At 38.0% G+C, this 25,268-nt stretch overlaps 1 protein-coding gene across 1 annotated transcript; it reads right to left on the bottom strand.

Annotated features, from left to right (window-relative positions):
* Positions 1–469: 469 nt before the first annotated feature.
* On the bottom strand, positions 470–24,499 carry LOC311181534 (olfactory receptor 7A10-like; the record flags this gene model as incomplete). Its single annotated transcript, XM_084249993.1, has 2 exons — positions 470–962; positions 24,039–24,499. The coding sequence occupies 2 exons, from the start codon at positions 24,497–24,499 to the stop codon at positions 470–472; spliced, it is 954 nt and encodes a 317-aa protein (XP_084106119.1).
* Positions 24,500–25,268: the final 769 nt, after the last annotated feature.

Raw genomic sequence — 25,268 nt, 5'->3', positions numbered from 1 at the left:
ACTATGTAAAATTTTTGTCTGGGATTTCCTCCAATACAAAATTACATAAATTGCCTTGGTCATCAATTGCAGTTACTTTTCTGTAGAAGTAGTTGAACTTATTTACTTCTCTTAGTAAAACAAAAAAGTTATTTAGTCTCTTATATGACAACTGAGACAGTAATTCAAAAAATAAAATCCACATTATTTCATTAGGCAAGTGGGAATTTCAAACTATATTTGTACCACAGTTGGGATAAATATGAGAAAGTATGAAACCAAAAAAAAAGGAATAACTGCTGGGTATTATAAAGAGCAGAAAACTTAAAAAATAGGGCTACATAAATTGAGTAGAGAAGTTGAGGTGAAAGAATTGGAAATTCCAGGAAATAAATGGAAAGAGCAAATTCTACTTCCAGAGTCTGACCAAATAGTCACATTTTCTGAATCTGAAGTTTTCATCTCTACAATTATGGTCACTTCACCAGAACTATGACAACTGCCCTTTTGTAATTTCTTTCACAAAGAATCTTTTCAGGGCCCTCTTTATGTCTTTGTTCCTCAGACTGTAGATGAAGGGGTTCAGCATTGGTGTGACCACAGTGTACATAACTGAGGCTATTGCACTTGATTGTGAGCTGTGGGTAGCCGCAGAGCTAAGGTACACCCCTAGGATTGTACAATAAAATAAAAGAACAACTGAAAGGTGAGATGCACATGTGGAAAATGCTTTATACTTGCCCTGAGCAGATGAGATTCTACGTATGGAGGAAACTATCTTAGAGTAAGAGTAAAGGATACAAATAAAGGGACCACCGCCCAACAAGAGAGCTGCAATGTACATCACCATGTTATTAACAAAGGTGTCAGAACAGGCAAGTTGGATCATCCGATTGACTTCACAGAAAAAGTGGGGGATTACCAAGTCTGTACAGAATGAGAGTCGCAAAATCATTAAGCTTTCTAGCAAGGCATTCAGGGCACTAAGGATCCAGGACACCAGAACCAGCAGTCCACAGAGCCGGGGATTCATGATGACCATGTAGTGCAGGGGGTGACAGATAGCCACAAAGCGGTCATAGGCCATCACAGTCAGGAGAAACATATCCAACACAGCAAAGAGTACAAAAAAATAAATTTGGGTGATGCAGTGTTCATACATTATGACCTTGCTCTGTGTGTGGATGTTTAGAAGCATCTTGGGGATGGTTGTAGAGGTGAAGCAGATGTCTACCAAGGACAGGTTGCAGAGGAAAAAGTACATGGGTGTATGGAGACGGGAATCTGAGCTGACAGCCAGGATGATGAACAGGTTCCCAAAGATAGTGAGCAAGTACATGGAGAGGAAAAACCCAAAAATAAGAGACTGCTGTTGTGGTTCCTCTGATAATCCCAGAAGAAATATTGAAATCTTTGTATTATTGCCTGTTTCCATGTGGTGGAAATGACCTCTGGAAAAGAAGAAAACAACAAAATAAAGTTTCATGCAAAATTTCATTAACCACATCTCTGAATGCTGCACTATGTATTTTGCTCTTAATAAATTAGCTTTTGCATTCTGTATATGGCTTTATTTCACCTGTGTGATCCCAGTACCACCTCTAATATTGAATTGTGCCCTAACCAGCATTAAGAGTTCATGTACTCTACAGTTTTTAAGTTATTTTTTTTCATAGCAGAAGTATAAATTAATTGCTCAGTTGATGTTGGCACTATGTAACTTGTATAGGATGCTGAAGAACAAGTTCCCTCACTTCACTGATGGGGAAGGAATATATAAGCCACCAAATATTTTTGTGACATTTCTGATGGTGACATAGCTATCAGAAAAGACAGATGGTTTTAAGAAAAAGGAGAAGTGAATTTCCTTCTACATTTCATGGGTATTTTGGCAAAACCTATAAACAAGATTGACATTTGAACAAGCACCTCAAAGTAACAGGGGAGAGAGATGTAAGATTCTGTGGGGAAATTTTTTCCTGACATAGAGATCAACAGTATGGAAGTTCTGAGGAAAGTTTTTGTTTCAAATATTTTAGTTCACAAAGTGAAGCCCTGTGGTAAAGTGCATGAACATGAGGGACCATGATTACAAATGCTGTCAGATATATTGGAGAGTAAAGTGGCAACTCTTACTGATGAAGTTTCAAGGAAGAATGAATTCCTTGTCCAACTACAAATCTTATGGAGTTTATTTATAGTGTTTCAAAGGAGTTCCCTGTCTAGAGATGACCTGGATTCATATATTCCATGATAATTCTTATGACATATATGCTAAAACACAATCAATAGCCCAGGTACCCTTGCTCTGATGACTGTTAACACCACAGCATGTGCACACACACACAACCCAAGGAGTTATCTATGTCTGCAGAATCAGTAAAAAGGAGCTCCTAAAGCTGGGTGGAGGATCCTCAAAGCACTAAAATTGGATCGGGTGATTCCACTCCCGGCAATCTACCCAAAGGATACAAAAATATTAGTTTGAATGGAAAGCTGCTTTCCTATGCTTACTGCAGCACTATTTACAATAGCCAAGATATTGAATAAAACCCAAATGCCCCACAGATGAACACCTCAAGAAGGTGTGATATGTATACACAATGGAATGCTACTCAGCAATCAAAAATGCAGCAATATAGATGCAGCAATATAGATGCAATATAGATGTAGCAATATAGATGAAGCTGGAAGGGATTATGCTAAGCAAAATAAGTCAGAAGGAAAAAGAAAAATATCAGATGGTCTCTCAATTATAGGGAGAATATAGGGAAACAGAAAAAATGGTCAGCAATAAGACAAAACTTGTAGGAAAACTGTGGGTCTGAGGGATATAGCAGGGGAAGTGGGGGGGGGGAATGGGTCAAAACAGAGGACAGGTGACCTTCCTGGTGGCATAGGGTTTAAGTTTCAGCTCTATCATGCTATCACCACTGTGGCCTGTTCCCCAATCAGGGAGTTAACCCACATGTCTCTCAGCAGACATCTCCTGTCTCCCCAGAATCTCCCCTTAGCAGTATATTTTAGAAGATCCACCTGCTCTGCACCCCATTCTGTCTCTGGTGAATCCTCTCACCCCCCAACCTCTGGCTTAAACCCTAGTTTTTATGTATAAATAAATAACTAAAAGTACTAAAACTTTTTTTTTTTTTGGTGGGACCCTCGCTGGGGGCTGGGGAATGAATTGGAGCTGCAGAGGCTGTGGGCAGCCTCGCAGCCCAGCGCTCAACCGCTGTGCCACCAGGGGAGGCCCACTAAAACTTTTTTTAAAAAAGGAGGGTGGAGGAAAGAACATGAGGGATTATGGTGCTGATTCACTGGTGCCCTGGTGGTAGAAGAACTGCAGGGAGTACATCTGAGGGGAGAAATCAAATATTTGATGAAAATGAACAACAATATCAAATAAATAAAGAATGAATAAATGAATAAATAAATGAAACAAAGATCCTTCATAGTGGGAGGCAGTCTGGCTCATATCTAGCCCTATGGCTGGGATGTACTTGCATGTACTGGTTCACTTTTTCAAGAATACGTCAAGATTAAAGCTCAGATGAGGTGTCTGCATTTCAAAAAGAAAAGCCAGGCCCACCTGGTGTTGCAAGGGGTTAAGACGCAACCTATGAAGCTATCCACAGCCACTGCAGCATAAGTTCCATCCCTGGTCAGCCACATGGTTCAGCAGGCATTTCTTGTCTCACCTACTGCTCCCCTCAGCAGTGTATTTTGGTCAATCTGCCTGTTCTGCTCCCCGCTCTGTCTCTGGTAAATCCTCTCACTGTCCCCCTGTTCCTCTGGCCTGAACCCCAGTTCTTATATGCATAAATAAATCTTATGAAAAAAAAAGAAAAAGAAAAGAAAAGCCAACCACTGGGTTTACATTACAGTGGCACAATACAATGGACTGGTATATGACTAACAAAATATTTCAACTTTAAATATTTCCTACAGTAATCCATACACATATAAAGTAAATATCTGCAAAGCAACAAAGTAGAAAGAAACTCTTTCATTTGGAATGCACCATCGAAAACACTAACAAAAACTCAGATCTCAGTAAAGAATCTGTGCAAAACACTTGCATAGTTAGTTCACAATAGAAGTTCTATCAAATGGAAAATAGATTCAGCCTGAAGGGTAATGAAAAACTGCAAAGTAAAACTCTTTGGTATCCCTATTGACCTATTAAATAAAATGAACTGTCTTCCTAAGTAACATCTACCGCCACTGGCCGAGACCTTTCGGTACAGTACAGGTTGTGTTCAAATACACCTCACTTGTAAAAGAGCTTTTAAATGAGTTCAACACCTGCCATTCACACCTAAAAACTCTATTTTTCTCTTTCATCATAAACTGTAAAAATCCTTGGATATGTTCTAACTTTACTGGATCATAATAGTCTTCACATTCTTCTTAGTCTCATCCAAATGGGCTTCTCCTATCCCTTAGTTTTCAACAATGACCCTTGATTTCTGAGCACAATGGACAGTTCTCCTTTTAACAATTACATAAATTAATATGGCAATCTCTTGTCTCTAGGCTGATTAAGATCTCAGGTGAACTCTGGTAAAATCTCTCTGTTGCTTTCATAGTGAGTTACTTCTGAAGTAAGTCCTAGACTCTCTGACCCACCTGGATGAGGTCTCTGAGAAGAAGGTCTCCAAATGAAAGTCCAAGTTCCTCCCTGTATAGTTGATAATGGAGGCTGAAATTGTTCCTAGACAAACTAGCAGGAAAGAATGAAATGTTGGTTGCAATCGCTTCTCGGCCTTTTAGATAAGATCAAGTGAAGAATGAAATGTTGGTCCCTGAACCACATGCACGATTGCAAACACAGCAATCACCTCCTGTGCACCTCAAGATGGTACAAGCTCTGGTTCTGCAAGAAAGAGATATTTACAGCTACATGTAGCAACTCATTAGTCACATTTTTTTTTGAACCTCCAACTATTAAGCACATGATTTCCCTCTACTCTGGACTACTAGAGCAGATTTTTTTTCCTAATGACTCAGTTCCCAAGAGATCAGGTTAAAAGTCAAGTGAATTCACTCTTTATTGTTCCTTCTCTGTGGATTTTCTTGTCTCCAGTGTTCTAAGCCCCCAGCAGTGTATCACACCCATGAATTCAAGTTTAAAAAAAAATGTTTAAGACTGAAGTGAGGAACCAGTGTTAACTAGATCCTCTGAATTTAGACCACTGAAAGGGGTGGGACACTAACACTGATATTTCAAAAAACATTCTATTCCTCTATTCCACAAAGAATAGAATTGAGGGTCTCCCCGGTGATGCAGTGGTTGAGCTCTGGGTTGCAAACCTGCCGGCAGCCTCTGCAGCACCTATTCAATGCCCGGCTACCGGGCGAGGGTCCAACATGGCGCACAGACCTCTCCTGCCTCCCGCTGCTCCCCTCAGCAGTGTATTTCGTCAGTCTGCCTGTTCTGCTCTCCACTCTGGCTCTGGTGAATTCTCTCACCCTCCCGCACTTCTAACTGTACCCAGTGCTTGTATAAATAAAATAAATAAATCTCTTTAAAAAAAGAATATAATTGAGTGTCTTAATAGAAATACTTGGTGAAATTTTGTCATTTCATGAGATGCTGAAACAACTAGAAACTTGATATGCATATCACAAGTTAGGAGTTGTCATTTGGTCCTTAATTATAAAATGTTTGTTGACTATAATGGATAATTTTAGAACTTTTTAATGCCTTACAACCTAAGTTAGAAAACTGTAATTATGTAAGTTTTATAAAAGTCCTTTGTATGCAATAGTACAATTATTAACTAAATACTCCGTTACAAAAATGGGGCTTGTGAGGTTTTTTGCCCTGCCTATAATTACATTTTTATGTTATATCATTTAACAATACTGGTTGAATGCATTAAGCTCAAGTGCTGGGACTGAAAATATTTAGTTAGGAAAATAAATGCCCCTCCTATTAAGTTATGATAATACCTGAAATGTTAATTAAGCTGAACAATCTATCAAAAAAAATTTAACAAAGTCAAAAATGTCTCTTGTACATTAGAGTGCATTGAGGGGACAATAATTGTATAATATGATGCTATAAAAATGGCTGTGAATATACTTTTTCTTAATATAATAAATAATGGCATGTCTAATAACAATAAAAGATCAATGAGAAAATAAGTTGGGCTAAGAACTAATTGTGGCTTCTATTAAGAAATTTTCACAGCAAGAATATTTTATAGAAAGTCTTATGAAACAGGTACATATCCATGTAAATATTTTTAATTATTCCTATTTAAATATATATAGTAGAACATCCAGACAGACAGAAAATATTTAAGGTGTGCTTGAAGAACACTAACAGCAAAGCAAATTAAGTCAGAAGAGAAAGACAAAAACCAGTTGATTTCACAGATATGTGGAATATAAAGAAACAGATAAAACAAAAGCAAAAAAATGCCTAGAAAGACACTGCAGAATTGAAGCTACCAGAAATGGTGGGTGGTTTGTGGGATACTGACGGGAGAGGGGACTCAATGTTCTATAGTGGAGATTTACTGGTGCTTTGGTGGTGGGTAATGTGTGGTAACATATTTTTGAAACATTATGGCCATACATCTCCTAAGTAATATATCTCAATTTTTAAAAAGATACAATTAAAAGAGAAAACAACCCCAATTACAATAGTAATGCAATTAATAAAAATGTCTAAAAAGTTTGGTATATGTTCTGTTTCTATTCCTGTTTCTGTCTGAAAATTTCCAGTGATGACAGCCCAAATGCCCAAAAATAGATGACTGGATCAAGAAGATGTGGTACATATATACCATGGAATATTACTCACCATTCAAAAAAAAGATAAACACATGCAATTTGCAGCAACATGGATGGCACTGGAAGGGATCATGCTCAGCGAAATAAGCCAAAAAGAAAAAGAAAAATACCGGATGGTCTCACTCATAGCAGGAATCTAGAAAACTTAAATAAGGGACCAGGAAAATGAATAACTGTAAGAAAGTGAAAATCAAAATCAACAGAAAACTATGAACCAGAGACACTTTTTTGGGGGTGGGGGGAGGGAGGGGAGGGATTGGGGTCAGAATGGGGGGTTTGCAATTGTATGGGGGAATATAAAAATAAAATTTATTATTAAAAAAAAAGAACAGAAATAAATGAAAGAAATACAAAAAAAAAAAAAGTCTTTACATTCCCTAAATGAAATACCTCTCATTTTCTAAATTTGAATAACCACTATTGGGCAACTGATGAACATTATCAGCATATATGTGTGTGTGTGAGTGTGTGTGTGTGTGTGTGTGTGTGTATATATATATATATATATATATATATATATGTATCCTTTATACATCTCCTCTAGGCTGAGGATCATCACAAATCTTCATAATCAAAGGATGAATAACACAAAAGTTGAAGTCCTTCTTTTTTTATTTTTTTGCATGTTTTTTATTTATTTAGTTAGTTTTTTGTTTGTTTTGTTTATACATGCACTGGGTACAGTCAGAAGCGCAGGAGGGTGAGAGAATTCACTAGAGCCAGAGCGGGGAGCAGAGCAGGCAGAAGGACCAAAGTACACTGCTGAGGGGAGCAGCGGGCGGCAGGAGAGGTCTGCTGCCATGTGGGACCCTCCTTCGGTGGCCGGGGAGCAGCCAGGGATCGAACCAGCGCCACAGAGGCCACGGGCAGCTTCGCAACCCAGCGCTCAACCGCTGCACCACCGGGGAGGCCCTGAAGTCCTTCTTAGACATGAGAATAAAGGTCACATGTTTTCCTGCACATATGCATATACTTCCTCTTTCTCTTGGTTACCTAGAAGAGAACTTCAGTAGAATCACCTTTAATACAGTTGTCTGAAAGAAAGGTGAGTAACAGAATAATCATGAATGTTGTCTTCAAATATCAGGACAAATGCTACTAATAATAAGTAGCAGGTTATTATAATTTCCTTTCATTTTATTCACTCTGATCATTTAATCAGTTAGCTATTGCTTTATATCAAGCCATTCTAAAATTAATTAGATCAATATATTTCATTTTTAAAGGGTCTATATAGTCCAGAGGTGTTCTGATATCTGTTGGTCCCCTTATGAGTCCATAGTCAAGTGGTGGATTAGCTGGAGTGTCTCTGCTGGTCTTGATTGGGGGCAATTAATATATTAATGGCTGATCTAAGGAAAACTTGTTGAGGCAAACCTGCTTGGATTTGTTCACCTGTTTCAACCAGGGTCCTGAGAGAGAACAACATCAATGCACTGGAGGAAATTTTATTGTTTTAAAAGCTAAAAATAGAAAAGAAACCCTGAAATTAATAAGTATTGACATAAGAAGACAGAATGTGAGTAAATTAAACAGATAGCAGACCGATAAGCACAAAAATTGATGAAATACAAAGCAGAAAAATTAATAAAACCTAAATCTGAATCTTTGAAGTGATTGATGATTGAATTTAGTCTAAGCTGGAATGTCCATTGAAAAAGGAGGGAAGACACAAATTGCTAACATCAGGAATGAAAGTTGGTGATTACTGTTTGAATTTTAGATATTAAAGAGCTAATAAGAGAGTATCAGGAACTATCTTATATACACAAATTTAACAAATGAATACATAAAATTGAACAATCACTCCAAAATTTTAACTACCAAAATACTTACTCTCAGAGATTATCCCATGTTGATATAAAGGCCTAGTATCAGTGTAGTTCAAAACCTACCAACTTGCAAAACTTCAGACCCAGGTTTATTTACTGGTAAAGTTTCCCAATTATTTAAAGAAGAATTAATAACAATGGTATACACCCTTTTCCTGAAAGATGCTACTAAGAAAATAAAAAGGAAAGCCAAAACTTGGGGAAATGTTTACATAATTAACAGACAATTTACATCAGAAATGGTAAAGGTATGTGTAGAACTCAGTCATAAAAACAGGCACAACCTAATTCAAACTAATGATCAAAAGAATTGAGAAGATACGTTACAAAAAAAAAAAAGACATGACAACAGCCAAAAACACATGAGTAGATATTAAACATTATTCATTATCATGAGATGTATATTCAAACCACGATAATATACTAAGGTACAACTTTTTTCCTACTATAATGCACAAAATAATGACTGGAAAAATCAGATGTTGGCCAGGATGGGGTACAAATACTATTGCTGATGGGAGTTGTTTTTTATTTTTTTAAGATTTATTTATTTATGCATACAAAAAGTGGTGTATAGGCCGTATGTGCAGGAGTGAGAAGATTCATCAGAGACTGAGTGTGGAGCAGAATGGACAATTCACTGAAATGCACTGCTGAGGAAGGCAGCAGGGGAGCCAGGAGAGTTCTGCTGGCCATGTGGGTTAGCTCCCTGGTCAGAGAGTGAACTAATGCTGCAGTCACTGCAGATTGCTTCATAGTCTGAGACTTAACCCCTTGCACCATGAGGTAAGGCCCTGATGGGAGTTTTATAAAGCATAATAGATTGTCACCAGTTAATTACAGTTATACCTCCACCTAGCCCTTGCTGTAATAATCTACTTTTATTCATTCATATTCTATTTCTATTCTAACAATCTACAATCTATTCATTTCTCTCTGGCATATGACTAGAAGTGTGTATGTGTGTGTGTATATATATGTATATATATATATATATACACACTACAATATATATAGTAGTAGACTATATAGTGTATATATATATATATATAGTAGACTATATACATGTGTATATATATATATGTAAAGAACAAATATTTTTCCAAGGTAATACAATATATGACTAAAAACTTTCTCATCATAGCTATGGCCATCTATGACTCTAACCTATTTTGTCAGTATCTGTGTTAAAATGTGCATTTCCATGTACACTCCTTGCAAATCTGTATTTCATTACCAATTTTTTAAATTTAGTTTAATTTTATATATTTTACATCATTTTTTCATTTTTGCACAATATATGTATTTTCATCTTGATTATAGTCCCCATAAAATTCCTACCCCTCTTGTTTTGATCCAACTCCCTTCTCCCCTGCTGCCCCTTGCCCCTGTGGTGTGTCTCTGGTTTATAGTTGCTTGTTGATTTTGATTTTTACTTTATTATAATTAGTATTTTTCCTGGTCCCTTATTTAGGTTTATAGTGGCACTATTTACAATACATAAGCTTTGGAAACAACCCAAATGCCCAAAAATAGATGTCAGGATCAAGAAATTTGGTGCATATACACAATGGAATATTACTCAGCTATCCAAAAAGATAAACTCATGCAATTTGCAGCAACATGGATGGAGCTGGAAGGGATTATGCTCAGTGAAATAAACCAGAAAGAAAAAGAAAAATACCAGATTGTCTCACTCATAGCAGGGATTTAGAAAACCTAAATAAAGGATCAGGATAAACCTAATTATAATAAAGTAAAAATCAAAATCAAGAAGCAACTATAAACCAGAGACACACTGAAGGGAGGGGAGGAGGGAATAAGATCAAAACAAAGGGGGTGGGAATTGTATGGGGACTATAACCAAGATTAAAATGCAAAAACTATGAACCAGAGACACTTTTTTGGGGGTTGGGGGGCGGGAGGGGAGGGATTGGGGTCAGAATGGGGGGATTGCAATTGTATGGGGAATATAAAAATAAAATTTATTAATTAAAAAAAATAAAATGCATACATTGTGCAAAATGAAAAATGATGTAAAAATGTATAAAATAAAAAGAAGAAACTCAATAAGGAAAAAAAAAGAACCAACTTTTGGTTTCATTAATCTTTTGGATTTTTTTTTAATTTCTATTTCATTTTTGTCTGCTTTGATTTTTATTATTTCCTTTCTTCTACTGGCTTTAGTTTTTTTTTTTTTCTTTTTCTATCTCTTTGAGTTGTGAGATTAGTTTGTTTCTTTGAGTTCTTTCTTGTTTCTTGATGTGAGCCTGTATTGCTATATATATTTCCTCTTATTACTACTTTTGCTGCATCCTATATATTCTGGAAAGTGGTGTCCTCCTTATTGTTCAACGCAAAGATTTTTTAATTTCTTCTTTGATCTCCTCATTAGTCCAGTGGTCTTCCAGTAGTGTGGATTTCAGTCTCCATGAAGTGGGAGGGTTCCTTGTTGTCTTTTCATGATTCATTTCTAGTTTGATGTCTTTATGATTCGAGAAGATAGTTGGAATGATTTTGATCTTCACATATCTGTTGATGTTTGTCTTGTGGACCAGTATGTAATCGATTCTGGAGAAAGATCTGTGAGCGCTTGAGAAAAATGTGTATTCTATTTTTGGGGGGTGCAGTATCCTATAGATATCTATTAAGTCCATGAATTCTATATCTTTATTTAGTGCTCTAGTGTTTTTGTTTATTTTTTTTTGTCTCATTGTTGTCCATTGGTGAGAGTGGGGTATTGAAGTCTCCCACTATATATATATATTTATTTTCTTTAATGTCTGTTTTCAGAGCTGATAATAATTGTCTAATATGTTTTAGTGCTCTTTCATTTGGTGAGTATATGTTGATAAGTGTTATATCTTCCTAGTGTATTATCCCTTGATCATAATGTAGTGTCCGTCTATGTCTCTTTCTATCTTTTCTAATTTGAAGTCTATTTCATCTGATATAACTATTGCTGTTCCTGGTTTCTTTTTTGGTCCTTTTGCTGGAAGGATTGTTTTCCAACTTTTTATTTCAGTCTGTTCATCTTTTGTGGTTAAATGTGATTCCTGGAGACAGCAGAAGGTTGGATTTTGTTTATTAATCCAGCCTGCTACTCTGTCTTTTTATTAATGAGTTTAATCCATTTACATTTAGAGTTAATATTGATATGTTGGCATCTGAATTTGTCATTTTGTTTGTATTTTTTGTGATTTTGTTCCTCACTTTATTCTGTTCTTGTTCATTCCTCTGCTGTTTTTGGCTTTAGGACTTCTTGTAGAAATTTTTGGAGTGGGAGTTTAGTGGTAATGAATTTCTGGAGTTTCTGTTTGTCTGAGAAGGCCCATAATTTTTCCTCATAGAGGAAGAAGAGCTTTGCAGGGTAAAGTATTCTTGGTTGGCATTTTCTGTACAAGACATTGTCTTGGACTCTTACAAGCTTTACTATTATGTGTCTTGCTGTAGTTTTATTTTCATTTTGGTAATTGGGTGTTCTCACTTCTTGTATGTCTATATTTATCTCCTTTTCTCATACTTCGGAATTTTTTTCAGTTATCTCCTTGAATAATTTCTCAGATCCTCTGTCTCCTCATCTTCTGGAATGCCTATAACTCTTATATTTTCTCTCTTCATGGAGTCTGATAATTTTCTAAGAGTATCCTCATACTCCTTCATTTGTACTTCTCTATCCTTTTCTCTTTTGGCTCTTTTATTTCTGTATCTTTGATAATACTGATCTGTTCTTCCATTTCATGGATTCTATTTTCATTGCTTTTCCCAGAGTTCTTTATCTCCTCTAGTATTTTTTTTAATCTCCTGTGTTTCTTTTCTTTCCTTTCTTAAGGTCTCAACTTCATTCTTTGGTTCAGTGATTGTCTCAAATCATTTTTTTTCCTTTTCATTTTCTTTCTGCTTTTTAATCATGATGATCATTAATTCTCTATTTGGCAGGACAAGAAGTTCTTCTATGTCATTGTTGAGCTCTAGTGAATGTTTTTCTTTTTGCTGTGTCCTCCTGTGGGCTTGCTTGGTTATTTATATTTTCCTTCTCCCTGTTGTTTGCTTTCTAATTAATTCTATGTGTTGGGTTGTTGTGCCACAGATGTTGGCAGGCGTCTCTTTGGAGTGCTCCTTCAGGTGTGTCGGAAACTGTTTACTAGACCAAGTCCAGCACTGTAGGTCAAAACTCCACCAGGGTGTTGATACTGTGTTGCTGGGCACCGTCTCTTACAGTTTCTCCCTCTGTATTTACTCAGTACCAGCAGGGAATCCGCTAGTTGGTGATATTGTTCTGGTCATGAGGTGGCTCCAGAGACCAATAGTTGCTGACTTGTGCTTTTTCCCAGGGTTCTCTGAGAAATGGAGGGGGGTGGAGGGGAGCACCACAACACAGGGGTTCTTGTTCAAGCTGGGTGTTGTGTCTGCCCTGTGTTCATTCAGTGCCTTGCCCGTGGCTGTGTGGATCCCGCATCCTGAATTCTGTGCTCTGGAGTCTCAGTCCAAGGCTATCAGATCCAAAATGCTGGCTGTCACCCTGTGCAGTGCCCGCTGCTATGGCACATCCCATGCTCCTGATCCTGCACCTGCCTCTCAGTTTCAGAATAGGGTCTTGCTCCAAGCCTTGCTTCCCTTCTTCCCCCAGTTTGCCTGACCCACCCCTTCTCAGAGTCTGAATGTTGTTTTGGAAATCCTGGCTTCCAACTATCAGGAAGTTGGTGATTTTGTTCTGATCACTAGGTGGCACCAGAGATCTTCCCTAGTATCCTTCCAGACTGGTTTTTCCCTGTGGGTCTCTGGGGAACTGAGTGGGGGTTGTGTGGAACACCTCAGCTGTGTGGGATGTTGTATATTCCCTGAGCCCCACCATTGTGGGGATCCCATGCCCCGAATTTCATGCCCCGGTTCTCAGTTCTGAAGCCCTCAGATCCAGCACGTGGGCAGTAGTCCATTTCAGTATCCACAGAAATGGTACCTTTTGCACCATGCTCCCATGCCCTAGAGCCTGGTTTTTAATTACTCATTGAGGGACATTCAATTCATTGACTGTTCCCACACTTCTCCCCATGAACTTAGTTCATGGGCACAGGGACCTGGGCAGCTGCGATCCCTCTATGCTTTTTGAATGTGCATGCACTTTTCCGCACAAGCTTACAGACTGGCCTTTGCAGATCTCTCTGAGGAGGCCTTATCTTCCTCTAAGGCACCCAGAGCTATTTGCACATGTCTTTGGTGATTCCCACCTGGTTCTCCACAGCTCCTTTTCCTGGGGTACAGTGCCTGCAATAGTTCTTTTCCACTCACAGTCCTGCTTGATCTGTAGTTTGTTCTTGTTTTTTTTTTTTTTTATTTTCTCTCCTTTCTGTTGATGGGAGTGTGCCAGCTTTGTGGGTGGGGGAGGATAGCAGGGTTCTGAGCTTTCCTCTGTTTTTGTCCTCTTTATGGCAATTTTCATCTTTAGGCAGTTTGCCAGAGTTGCTCTTTCATCTTCCATGTCCCATTTATCATGGGGACTTGCCTCTTTTCCTCCCTATTAGCTTTCCCAAGAGGTCAGTTTAAAAAGCAAACTAATTCCACTTTTTCACTCTGCTATGAACTTGCCACTTTTTAATATCTCTAAATTTCCTGGTACATTTTCTTACTTCTGAGTTGAAATTTTCTCACCAAGTCCAAGACTGAGGAATGGGTGTGGATTATGTCCCTAGTGTCTTCAAAGCTTTGGCTTGTGATGGGAACGTTACTTTGGTATTCAAACCATTGTTATCATCCTTCACATCAAGGAAACCAGCTGACTTCTTATGATAATAGAACATGGCGCTGAATTCTTAAGCTTCATTACCCTTGTTAAAACAATTAGAAGTTTTTACATCTATCATGTTTTTTTTTTTCTTTAAGTTTTATTTATTTATGCATAGAATAACTGGGGCACAGGCCATAGGTGCAGGCAGTGAAAGGATTCACCAGAGACAGAATGTGGCACAGAAGAAGAAGATGACTGAAATGCACTGCTGAGGGGGCCAGCAGGTATGACAGGAGAGATCTGCTGTGCCATGTGGGTCACCTCCCTGGCCGTGGATTGAACTCTTGCTGCAGAGGCTGTGGATAGCTCCTCAAATCTGTGCTTAATTCCTTGTGCCACCAGGGAGGCCCTACTTCAGGCATGTTAATTGCTGTAATTTAGTCCCTCACTATAGTGTTTTTTTAATTATATATTACATAGGTTGATATGTCCACTATAAACAAACATCAGAATAATATAGGTTCTCTGTGAATTAATTTTAGTAACATCCATTCCCTGTAAAGTACATTTATGAACTCTATCCTCTAAGGCAGACTGGAGTCTTGGAGGGGTTTAGGCATCTGCCCAAAATTAAATCCATCAAAGTGAACACCCTTAATTGCAGTTCTGTGAGGATACTTCCAGGACTCAAACTCTGGGCAATGGTTCTCAACCAGATATAGGTTTTTTCCAGGGGGAGATATAAGACAGTTTTAGACAAGCTGCTGTGAAACACCTACAATCCACAGGACAGAGACTCCCCAGGCCCAAAACTATTTTATTATGTCACAACTATCAGTAGTTAGCAGGTGAAAAAAACTATCTAGACCAGAAATGACCCTACAACAAGTGCATAATCTGCAGCATCAGATCCTGCAAACAGGGGTTCTAACATCTCTAGCATTCCAGCAATTCTAACAAACTCCTGGTGATGTTAGTGCTTCAGGTCCTGGTCTGTAGACCATCATTGAGTAGTAAGACTATGCTCCTGTGTCAGAGTGAGGTTAGTAGTGTCAGGCCTTCTGTATCATGCCATTTTTTATGTAATTTTAAAGGAAGGGTGTATTCACTTATATCAGTGGTGGGGATAGACACTTCATTATCATTTAGATAACATTCCTAGAATGATATAAATTAATACCTCATTAAAAGAAATCTGTAGCAGTCACACTAATGATCCCCCATGATTGTGTACTCCCTGAACCCCAAATATTTTATGTGATTTTTAAGCAATGGAAGATTAAGAAGAAGGAATAAGATCTCTAACTTTAAAACAAGAAGATAAGGAGATTAAAACCTGGAATCCCTTAATAGATACATCCCAGCAACATAAACTGTCCTTAGCTGATCATTGGTTTCTAGAGGGAAGAGTTCCATCAAAAAGAGGAAATGACAAGAAACATCAAACATATGTGTGTTATTGGAGACTGAGTAACTAAATCAGTGTTAGGAAGGTGTTCAGCATTAGCAGCCAAACATGGCCAGCATATTCAGCCATGTTTAAGCACACTAATCTCTGGAAACCAGCTGAAACAAAGTTGGCCTGCCACAGACCATGAAGGATTGAAACTCAAGTAATCATTGATCAATTAACTTTTCATCTTCATGTCATTTGATGAAGTGTTGGGTTATGTGAATAGGATCCTTGGGCTACTTCTGGAAAAGTTTCATCAAAGTTCCTCTTTCAGCAATACAAGTTGATTTTCTCCAGGAGATGAAAACATTTCCACAGACACAGACAGGCAAAGCTTATTTTAAAATGACAAATTTATTGGGAAAAGGAGAAAAGAAAGAGAGGCATGTGCATGGTTACCAGCAGGCATGAGAGGTTCATCTAACCAGTGCTGAAGTTGTACTAATACAGTGCCTTTTGGGGTAAGGGGTTCATCCCTTTGTGGAATTATTATCTACTTTTAAATTAATTACTTTGAACATGTGACTAAATTGACAAGTAAGGAACAGTGATTGGAGCAAAGAAAGTTTGTTCAATAAATGGTGCTGGGAAAACTGGGTCGCTACATGCAAAAGAATGAAGCTTGAACACTACCTTACACCATACACAAAAATCAACTCAAAATGGATTAAAGAACTAGACATAAGACCTGAAACCATAAAATACATAGAAGGAAATATAGGCAAAACACTATGTGATTTGCACATCAAAGACATCTTTACAGACACATCACCCAAAGCAATGATAGTGAGGGCAAAGATCAACAGCTAGGACTACATCAAATTAAAGAGCTTCTGCACAGCAAAAAGAGACAATAACAAAAACAAATAGAAACCCCACCAACTGGGAGAACAGTTTTGCACACAACACTAATGATAAAGGACCTTTCACAAAAATCTGCAAAGAGCTGATGAGACTCAACAACAACAAAGAAAATAATCCAGTGAAAAAATGGGCAGAAGATCTAAAAAGAAACTTCTCTGAAGAGGAAATGCAAATGGCCAACAGGAATATGAAAAAATGTTCAACATCACTGGTAATCAGGGAAATGCAAATCAAAACTACCATGAGATACCATCTTACACTAGTGAGAATGGCACATATTAAAAAAAAAACTGGGAACAACAAATGTTGGCGAGGGTGTGGATAAAAAGGAACTCTTCTGCACTGTTGGTGGGAGTGCAAACTGGTCCAGCCACTATGGAGAGCTGTGTGGAGATTTCTGGACCTACTAAACATAGAGCTTCCATATGATCCAGCAATTCTACTCCTAGGTATTTACCCAAAGGACACAGCAACATCAGTTCCAAAGAACACCTGCACCCCTATGTTATAGCAGCACTGTTTACAATAGCTAAGCTTTGGAAACAGCCCAAATGCCCCAAAATAGATGACAGGATCAAGAAGATGTGGTGCATATATACCATGGAATATTACTCAGCATTCAAAAAAGATAAACACATGCAATTTGCAGCAACATAGATGGCACTAGAAGGGATCATGCTCAGCGAAATAAGCCAGAAAGAAAAAGAAAAATACTGGATGGTCTCACTCATAGCAGGAATCTAGAAAACTTAAATAAGGGACCAGGAAAATGAATAACTATAAGAAAGTGAAAATCAAAATCAACAAAAACTATGAACCTGGGCCTCCCCTGGTGGCACAGCGGTTGAGCGCTGGGCTGCGAAACTGCCTGCAGCCTCTGCAGCGCTGGTTCGATCCCTGGACACCGGCGAGGGTCCCACATGGCGTGCAGTCCTCTCCTGCCATGCCCGCTGCTCCCCTCAGCAGTGTGTTTCGTCGGTCTGCCTGTTCTGTTCCCCGCTCTGGCTCTGGTGAGTTCTCTTGTGCTTCTGACTGTGCCCAGTGCTTGTATAAATAAATAAATAAATAAATAAATAAATAAATAAATAAATAAATAAATCTTAAAAAAAAAAAAAAAACTATGAACCAGAGACACTTTTTGGGGGGTGGGGGGCGGAAGGGGAGGGATTGGGGTCAGAATTGGGAGGTTGCAATTGTATGGGGAATATAAAAATAAAATTTATTATTTAAAATAAAAGAAAAATAAGGAACAGTGATCCTCTACAATGGCCCTCCATCTCCATATCCCCCCTCTGATTTGCAACCTGTAAACTTTCTCAAGTGTTCTCATATGTGCTATAGCAGTTGGTCCATTTCAATAGCTGATTTAAATCTGTAAAGTCATTTCTACCCCTCCTCCAGTTTCTGGTCTGAGACACCTTCCTCCTATATTATCCATTCTTACCATGTAAGACTGAAATTCATGGAGTCATCGCTTAATTAATATTTCATCTGATTTGCATGCTATTGGACAAATTGGTACTCAGTTTATCTAAACTGATATTCATGGTCATCCTCCAGTGAGAACAAGACGGACTTCTAATCCTAATTTGCATAGCTGTTCCAAGAGAAAACTAAACTGCCTTTTCTATTGAACATAAGTCCTAACCTATCCAGGGAGCTCAGACATATTATTCAAAGAATTTTGACTCAAATATCCAACTAAAGTCCTAATAAATCCCCATGTAATCATATTTCACCTCATAAAAAGGAAGATTAGCCATGATTATCCATTCATACAATTGTCCTCTTAAACTTGAAGAAGAAGAAAAAATCAGAGGTATCAGAGTTTAGAAAATACTACACTCAGTCTTGGAATCTGGAGAAGGGCCATGAATCAATGACACAGAAGGGCAACAATTCAAACTGACGTAAGAAAAGTCACAGAATCACTCCTGAGCTTCCCAAAGTAACCCAGTCTTGTAGGCACTCTGATATTAATCCAATGGGACTCCACTTTCTAATATCCACAACTCTCAGAGCACACATGTGTCCTCTTTCAAGTGGGTATATTTAGGGAAGCAATGAGAATCTAATATAGAAAATTATTCAATAAAATTTGGAGAGGTGGAGCAAAGACATGGTGAAATAACATCTACCTACAAACTCTCCTTCATGCACAATTAAAACAGCAATCATAGCACACATATCATCTCATCACAGTTCATTGGCAGCATGGAAGATTGACTCACTACTTTGGCTAAGGAAAGTATTCTGTTATCCATTATGTTTCAAAGCATGGAGAGGTGAGGAGAGACTTAGACACAGCAGTGAACATTCCTGGCAGACTGACAAACTTGGGGCAATTATAGGCTCTGGTGCTCCAGAACAAGAACAGGCCATCTTGGGAAGTATGGTACTGAGTAGACACATAGACCACTAGAATAGAGCTCAGAGCTAGAAATAAACCATGCATTTACAGACACTTAACCTACAATAAAGACATGAAGTATATACATTGGAATACAGAAAATTTCTTCAATAAATGGTAATAGGAAAACTGGATGCCCTAAAGCTAAAGAATGAAACTAGACCACTCTCTCATACCATATATGAAAATCAGCTCTTAATGGATGAAAGACTTAGATATGAGACCTGAAACCATAGCATATATAAAAGAAACAGAAGAAAAAAACACTCATGCACAAACTTCAAATATCTTTTTGAAGACACATTTCAAGCAGCAAGGAAAACAAAGGAGAATATAGAAAACTGGTACTCCATCAAACAAAAGTCTCTGTGGAGCACAAAAGGCAGAAACCAAAATGAATGGGAGAAAATATTTGTACATCGTCCATCTGATAGGCATTGATATTGATGATATTCAGAGACCTCATAACTAAACAAATAACCCAATCATAAAACAGACAAAAGATCTAAGTAGACATTCCACAAAAGACATGCGTTTGGCCAATAGACATGAAAATATGTCCATCATACGTGATCACTTGGCATCAGGGAAATGCAGAAAAAATAAGGACAATGAGATACAATATCACACCTGCGAGAATGGCCATAATAAAAACACCAAAATCAACAAGTGCTGTAGAAGGTATGAGGGAAAAAGGAAACTCCGACACTGTTAGTAGAATCTAGCTAAGTCCATACACTCTGGAAGTTGTGTTGAAGTTTCTCAAAACACTAAAATAGGATGCACCCCATGACCAAGCAATTTTACTCCTAGGAATCTATCCAAAGAACATGAAAAACACGAAATCAAAGGGAACCTGCACTGCTATGTTTATTGCAGGATATTTACAATAGCCAAGATATGGAAACAATGTCAAAGTCCCAAAACAAATTAATGAAAATATATGGCATATACTCAGCAATTAAAAAAAATGGAATCACAACATTGGTGACAACATAGATATAGCTGGAAGGGATTGTAAGAAGGGAAAACAAGTCACAAGGAGAAAGATAAATACCAGATGGTTTCACTTATATGTGGAGTATACAGAGACCAAATGGAAGGTTAAAGAAAATCTTAAAATCTAACCATAGATCTGGGCATCCAAGAGTGGAGGAGAAGGGGGAGGAATAAAAACAGGAGGAGGAAGAACACACTGAAAAATGAGGGAGGCTCAGGGCCTCCCCGGTGACGCAGCGGTTGAGCGCTGGGTTGCGAAGCTGCCCGCAGCCTCTGCAGAGCCAGCTCGATCCTCGGCTGCTCCCAGGCCACTGAAGGAGGGTCCCACATGGGGCGCAGACCTCTCCTGCCGCCCGCTGCTCCCCTCAGCAGTGTACTTCGGTCCTTCTGCCTGCTCTGCTCCCTGCTCTGGCTCTGGCGAATTCTCTCACCCTCCCGCGCTTCTGACTGTACCCAGTGCTTGTATAAATAAATAAATCTTTAAAAAAAAATGAGGGAGGCTCCCAGAAAAGGGATGTGGTGGGCTGGGAGCAAAGGGGAGTTGGAGGTTTAAGGGAGGATTCCTGGGGCTTAGGTGGTGAGTATGGTGAAATAGCATGCAATTTTTGAGGTGTAAACCTATACCCTTAAGACATATACCATGATATAAATCAATATTAACTGAAACATAAAACAAAAAACTTTATTTAAATAAATAATCTTTATATAGATAAGACATATAAATCTTTATATAAATAAGGGAAAAAACTTGACAATAAAATAGTTAATAAGATAAAAATCAATTCATCACTAAATATTGTCCACCATTTATGTCTTTGTGTCAAAATTCTATATACTTTTAATTACATGTTAATTCAAACATTAATTGTTTTTGTTTCTAACAGCACCAACTCTCAAGATTTCTTTCAACATAAAATGTGAGATAATATGTGTCTGTTGTGTGTATATATCTGTGTATGTTTACATAAAATAAAACTTTTTACAAAAAAACCCCACAAAAACACATAAAAATGTTAACTATAAACATTTATTTTGTATTCAAAAAATATGTCCACACTTATCATTAATTGCTGGCAACATTCATTAAAGTAATATTTCTCATACAAAATCAGTTTCTAAAATAAGGAAATTGAGCTAAGAATTCACAAAATTCCATTAAATTTAACCACACACTTTCTTGAATTAGACAAAAATGGAAAAATACAACATGTACTGTAGCTTTGTATAGCTCTTTCTATTCAACAAAAAGTACATTTTAAATATGTACAACATAGTATTCATGTATATTATAATAAATACTTAAAAGGAAAAAGTTTTAAGATGCCTAGATCAGAATAAGATACACAGCACAGGTGAATGATTCAAAGTGAACAGTGGTGAGAGCCATCACGTCTACTTCAAAACAAAGGGAAATAAATGATGTGAAACAGGAATCACAGAGTTATGAAATAAATTCACATTTCATACTGTTTTCTGCAAAAATAAAAGATGAGTATAGATACATAAATATGGTGAACTGAGTGCATATTCCAGGCACCACCCTGAATGAGCCTCAGAAGCACAATGTATAGACTCAAGCTGCCTGTGGAGCCGTGCAGAGCCCAGCAGATCACAGCAGCTCATCACACACTCTTCTTCATCCTCAAGGCCTTATATTAACTCAATTACATGTAGGATGGCCTGTCAGCAGCAGCTAATGGATACAACAGTCAAAGTGAATAGGAGTGAGGAGAATTATAATAATCTGTATGTTTGGGTTTTGTTTGACATTTATTCTTAATTCTGACCACTCTATTTAAATAGTCTATGCATCTAATTTCCAGGTAACTAGAAGAGGTGGTGTTTTTGTAGGAAAATGGTGACCCTGATTGTATTCCCAGACAGAAATTTAAGTTGTCTCATAGTCGTAATTTGATCACAAAAGAGGGCCTCCCTGGTGTGCAGGGAGTTGAGCCCAGCACTGTGGAGCTGTCCCCAGCCTCTGTAGTGCTGGTTCAATTCCTGGCGCATCAGGGAGATACCCACATGGCATGGCAGACTTCTCCTGGCTCGCCAGTTGCTCCTCTCAGGAGTGTATCAGTGACTCCTGCTGTTCCCCATTTTGTCTCTGGTGAATCCTCTCACCCTCCCACACATCTGGCCTGTACCCCGGTTATTGTAGACATGAATAAATAAATCATTAAAAAAGATTATATAGGGCCTCCCCGGTGGCGCAGTGGTTGAGCGCTAGGCTGCAAAGCTGCCCGCAGCCTCTGCAGCGCTGGTTTGATATCAGGCTGCCAGGGAGGGTCCCACATGGCGTGCAGACCTCTCCTGCCATCCGCTGCTCCCCTCAGCAGTGTACTTCTGTTCTTCTGCCTGTTCTGTTCCCCGCTCTGGCTCTGGTGAATTCTCTCACCTCCCGTGCTTCTGACTGTACCCAGTGCTCATATAAATAAATAAATAAATAAATCTTAAAAAAGAGAGATTATATAATTATCTGTATAATGTATTTATATAAAGTATGATAATATAATAACATTAACTCACCATTATTTCTTTATGAAAATATTAGAAGAGGGGGAATTGTTTCCCTTAGGGCAAAGAAAGCAGTCCTAGCTTTAGCAGCATTGGAAGGTTTCAAACAGAGACAGGATAATAACTCAAAAACACTTTTTTCAATTCAAAATCAATATTAACCCCCTCACACAGATACATTTAAAGAAGTAGTTATACTGCATGACAGCAGGACACTTTGCATTGAAATATAATATGTGATTTAATTTTTCCCATCATGTTGAAGAAATTTGTGATTCTAAGTTCATATTTGTTTGATATATACAGTAAAATGTGTCTCAGTGAAGATTCTCCTATGTGACAAGCATGTAGGCCTGGACTAAGGGAGTGTCTGTGTACACTGAGCTGAAGGAGAACAGGATTCTAAAGAGGAGAATAAAACCTACTGTGCTATGAAGCCCACTGTATGTTAGTGTCCTTGTTTTCAGGTGGGTGGTTAATGTAGTGAACACAAAAGGATGATGCACTCAAAAGTGAGAGGTTTTGTTATTGTACTTCCTCTATTATAAAATTATATAAGCTTTCTAGGTCATCAGGTATAGTTTGATTGTCATAGGAATAGCAGAACTTGAAGACTTTTAACTACAAAAAGCAAAAAAAAAACTATTTGGTATGTTATATGACATGAAGAGAAATTATTCTCACAAATCAATGTTGTCCTATTAAGTGAATGGGAATGTCTAAATTTTTCTGGTTAAAGATTGGAAAAATTTGGAACGTGGGAAAATCACAAAAGGAAAAGCTGTTAAACATCAAAAAGGGCTGAAAGTTTAATAATGTGAGTTACATAAATAAAATAGAGAAAGTGAGGTCCAAGAAGAAATTTAATGACATAAAAAAGAGGATGTAGTACCTCTTAGTTTGATCCATTAAGTCCAATTTATGACTATTAGTCTCCAAAATCTAATATTATGGGTGCTTCTTCAGCCCTGGTACAATTATCATTTTGTAGTTTTCATTACAATAATTGTTGTCAGGGCCCTCTTTATATCTTTGTTCCTCAGACTGTAGATGAAGGGGTTGAGCATGGGTGTGACCACAGTGTACATCACTGAGGCTATGGCACTTGAGCTTGGGCCGTGGGGAGCAGCAGAGCAAAGGTAAACTCCGATGATTGTAAAATAAAATAAGGAGACAACTGAGAGGTGAGATGCACAGGTGGAAAATGCTTTATACTTGCCCTGAGCTGAAGAGATTTTATGGATTGAGGAAACTATCTTAGAGTAAGAGTAAAGAATAGCAAAGAGAGAACCAACACTGAGTAAGATAGCCTCAATATATATCACCACATTATTGAGAAAAGTGTCAGAACAGGCCACTTTGATCACCTGATTGAGTTCACAGAAAAAGTGTGGGATTTCCACATTTGTGCAGAAGGACAGACATAACAACATTAAAGTTTGTATTAAGGAATACACAACACTGATGATCCAGATCACCAGAATCAGCAGTCCACACAGCTGAGGGTTCATGATGACCATGTAGTGCAGGGGGTGGCAGATGGCCACATAGCGGTCATAGGCCATCACAATCAGGAGAAAGTTGTCCAACCCTGCAAACAGTGTGGAAAAATACACCTGGGTGATGCAACCTTTATAGGTAATGACTTTGCTGTGTGTCTGGATGTTCACCAACATGTTTGGGATGGTGGTGGAGATGAAACAGATGTCAGCAAAGGACAGGTTGGAGAGGAAGAAGTACATGGGCGTCTGAAGGTGGGAGTCAGAGCTGACAGCCAGGATGATGAGCAGGTTTCCAAACACAGTGATCAGATACATGCTGAGGAAGAGTCCTAATATGAGGGGCTGCTGTTCTGCTTCTTCTGAAAATCTCAGCAGAAGAAATTCTGAAATTTGTGTATTATTGACTGGTATCATGTAGTACAGGTGACTTCCAGGAGAGTAGGGAAAAAAAAAAAACTTATTTCAAAAGCATATATCACTAAGTTACTTGAAATGCCTGTAATTTTGTAAGAAGTTAATCATAATATTCTCTGTATGGTTTCCTTTAAAGATGATGCTTGCTCAAATATTCAAGTTAAAAATTGTGAAGCCATCTGCACAGCAAAAGAAAAATATCAGTAACACAAAAAGGCATACTACTGAATGCAGGGAATGAGAAGCAAGAGGAGGAGGAGAAAAAAGTGAGGGGGGGAATAGAAGGGAAAAGAAGTGACTAAAGAGGGAAATGCTTTAATAAGTTAGATGGTCCCTCAGAGACTGATCTCAGTGCCTTCTCAACCCTGATAAATAAATATATTTTTGCCCAAGAAAAAAATACTGACATTTTTATGAACTACTTATGATAAATACCTTACATACTGTACACCCAAGAGAAAATGGGTAGTGTTTCTGTGTCATCGCAAGTGACATTTGGGCAGGTCTTTCTCTGTGATGAAGTTTGTCCTGTGCATTGTAAGATGTTTGGAACATCCTGGCCTCCTGTTAACCCTTGCTGTGAGACAGAAATGTCTGTGGACATTGCTCAGTGTTCCTGGGGGACAAAGTTACCCACTTAGAACCATGTTTTGGACTAAATATCCACATATTTTATGAGCCTTGTTATAATAACATTTTACTGATAAAAACAATTTAATGATACAAAAATGATCAACATTGTACTTCACACTGAAAAAATTACACAAAC

Source organism: Talpa europaea (assembly GCF_964194135.1).
Source record: "Talpa europaea genome assembly, chromosome: 12".
NCBI classification, from domain to species: Eukaryota; Metazoa; Chordata; class Mammalia; order Eulipotyphla; family Talpidae; genus Talpa; species Talpa europaea.
This window is presented reverse-complemented; position numbering and strand designations above follow the sequence as displayed.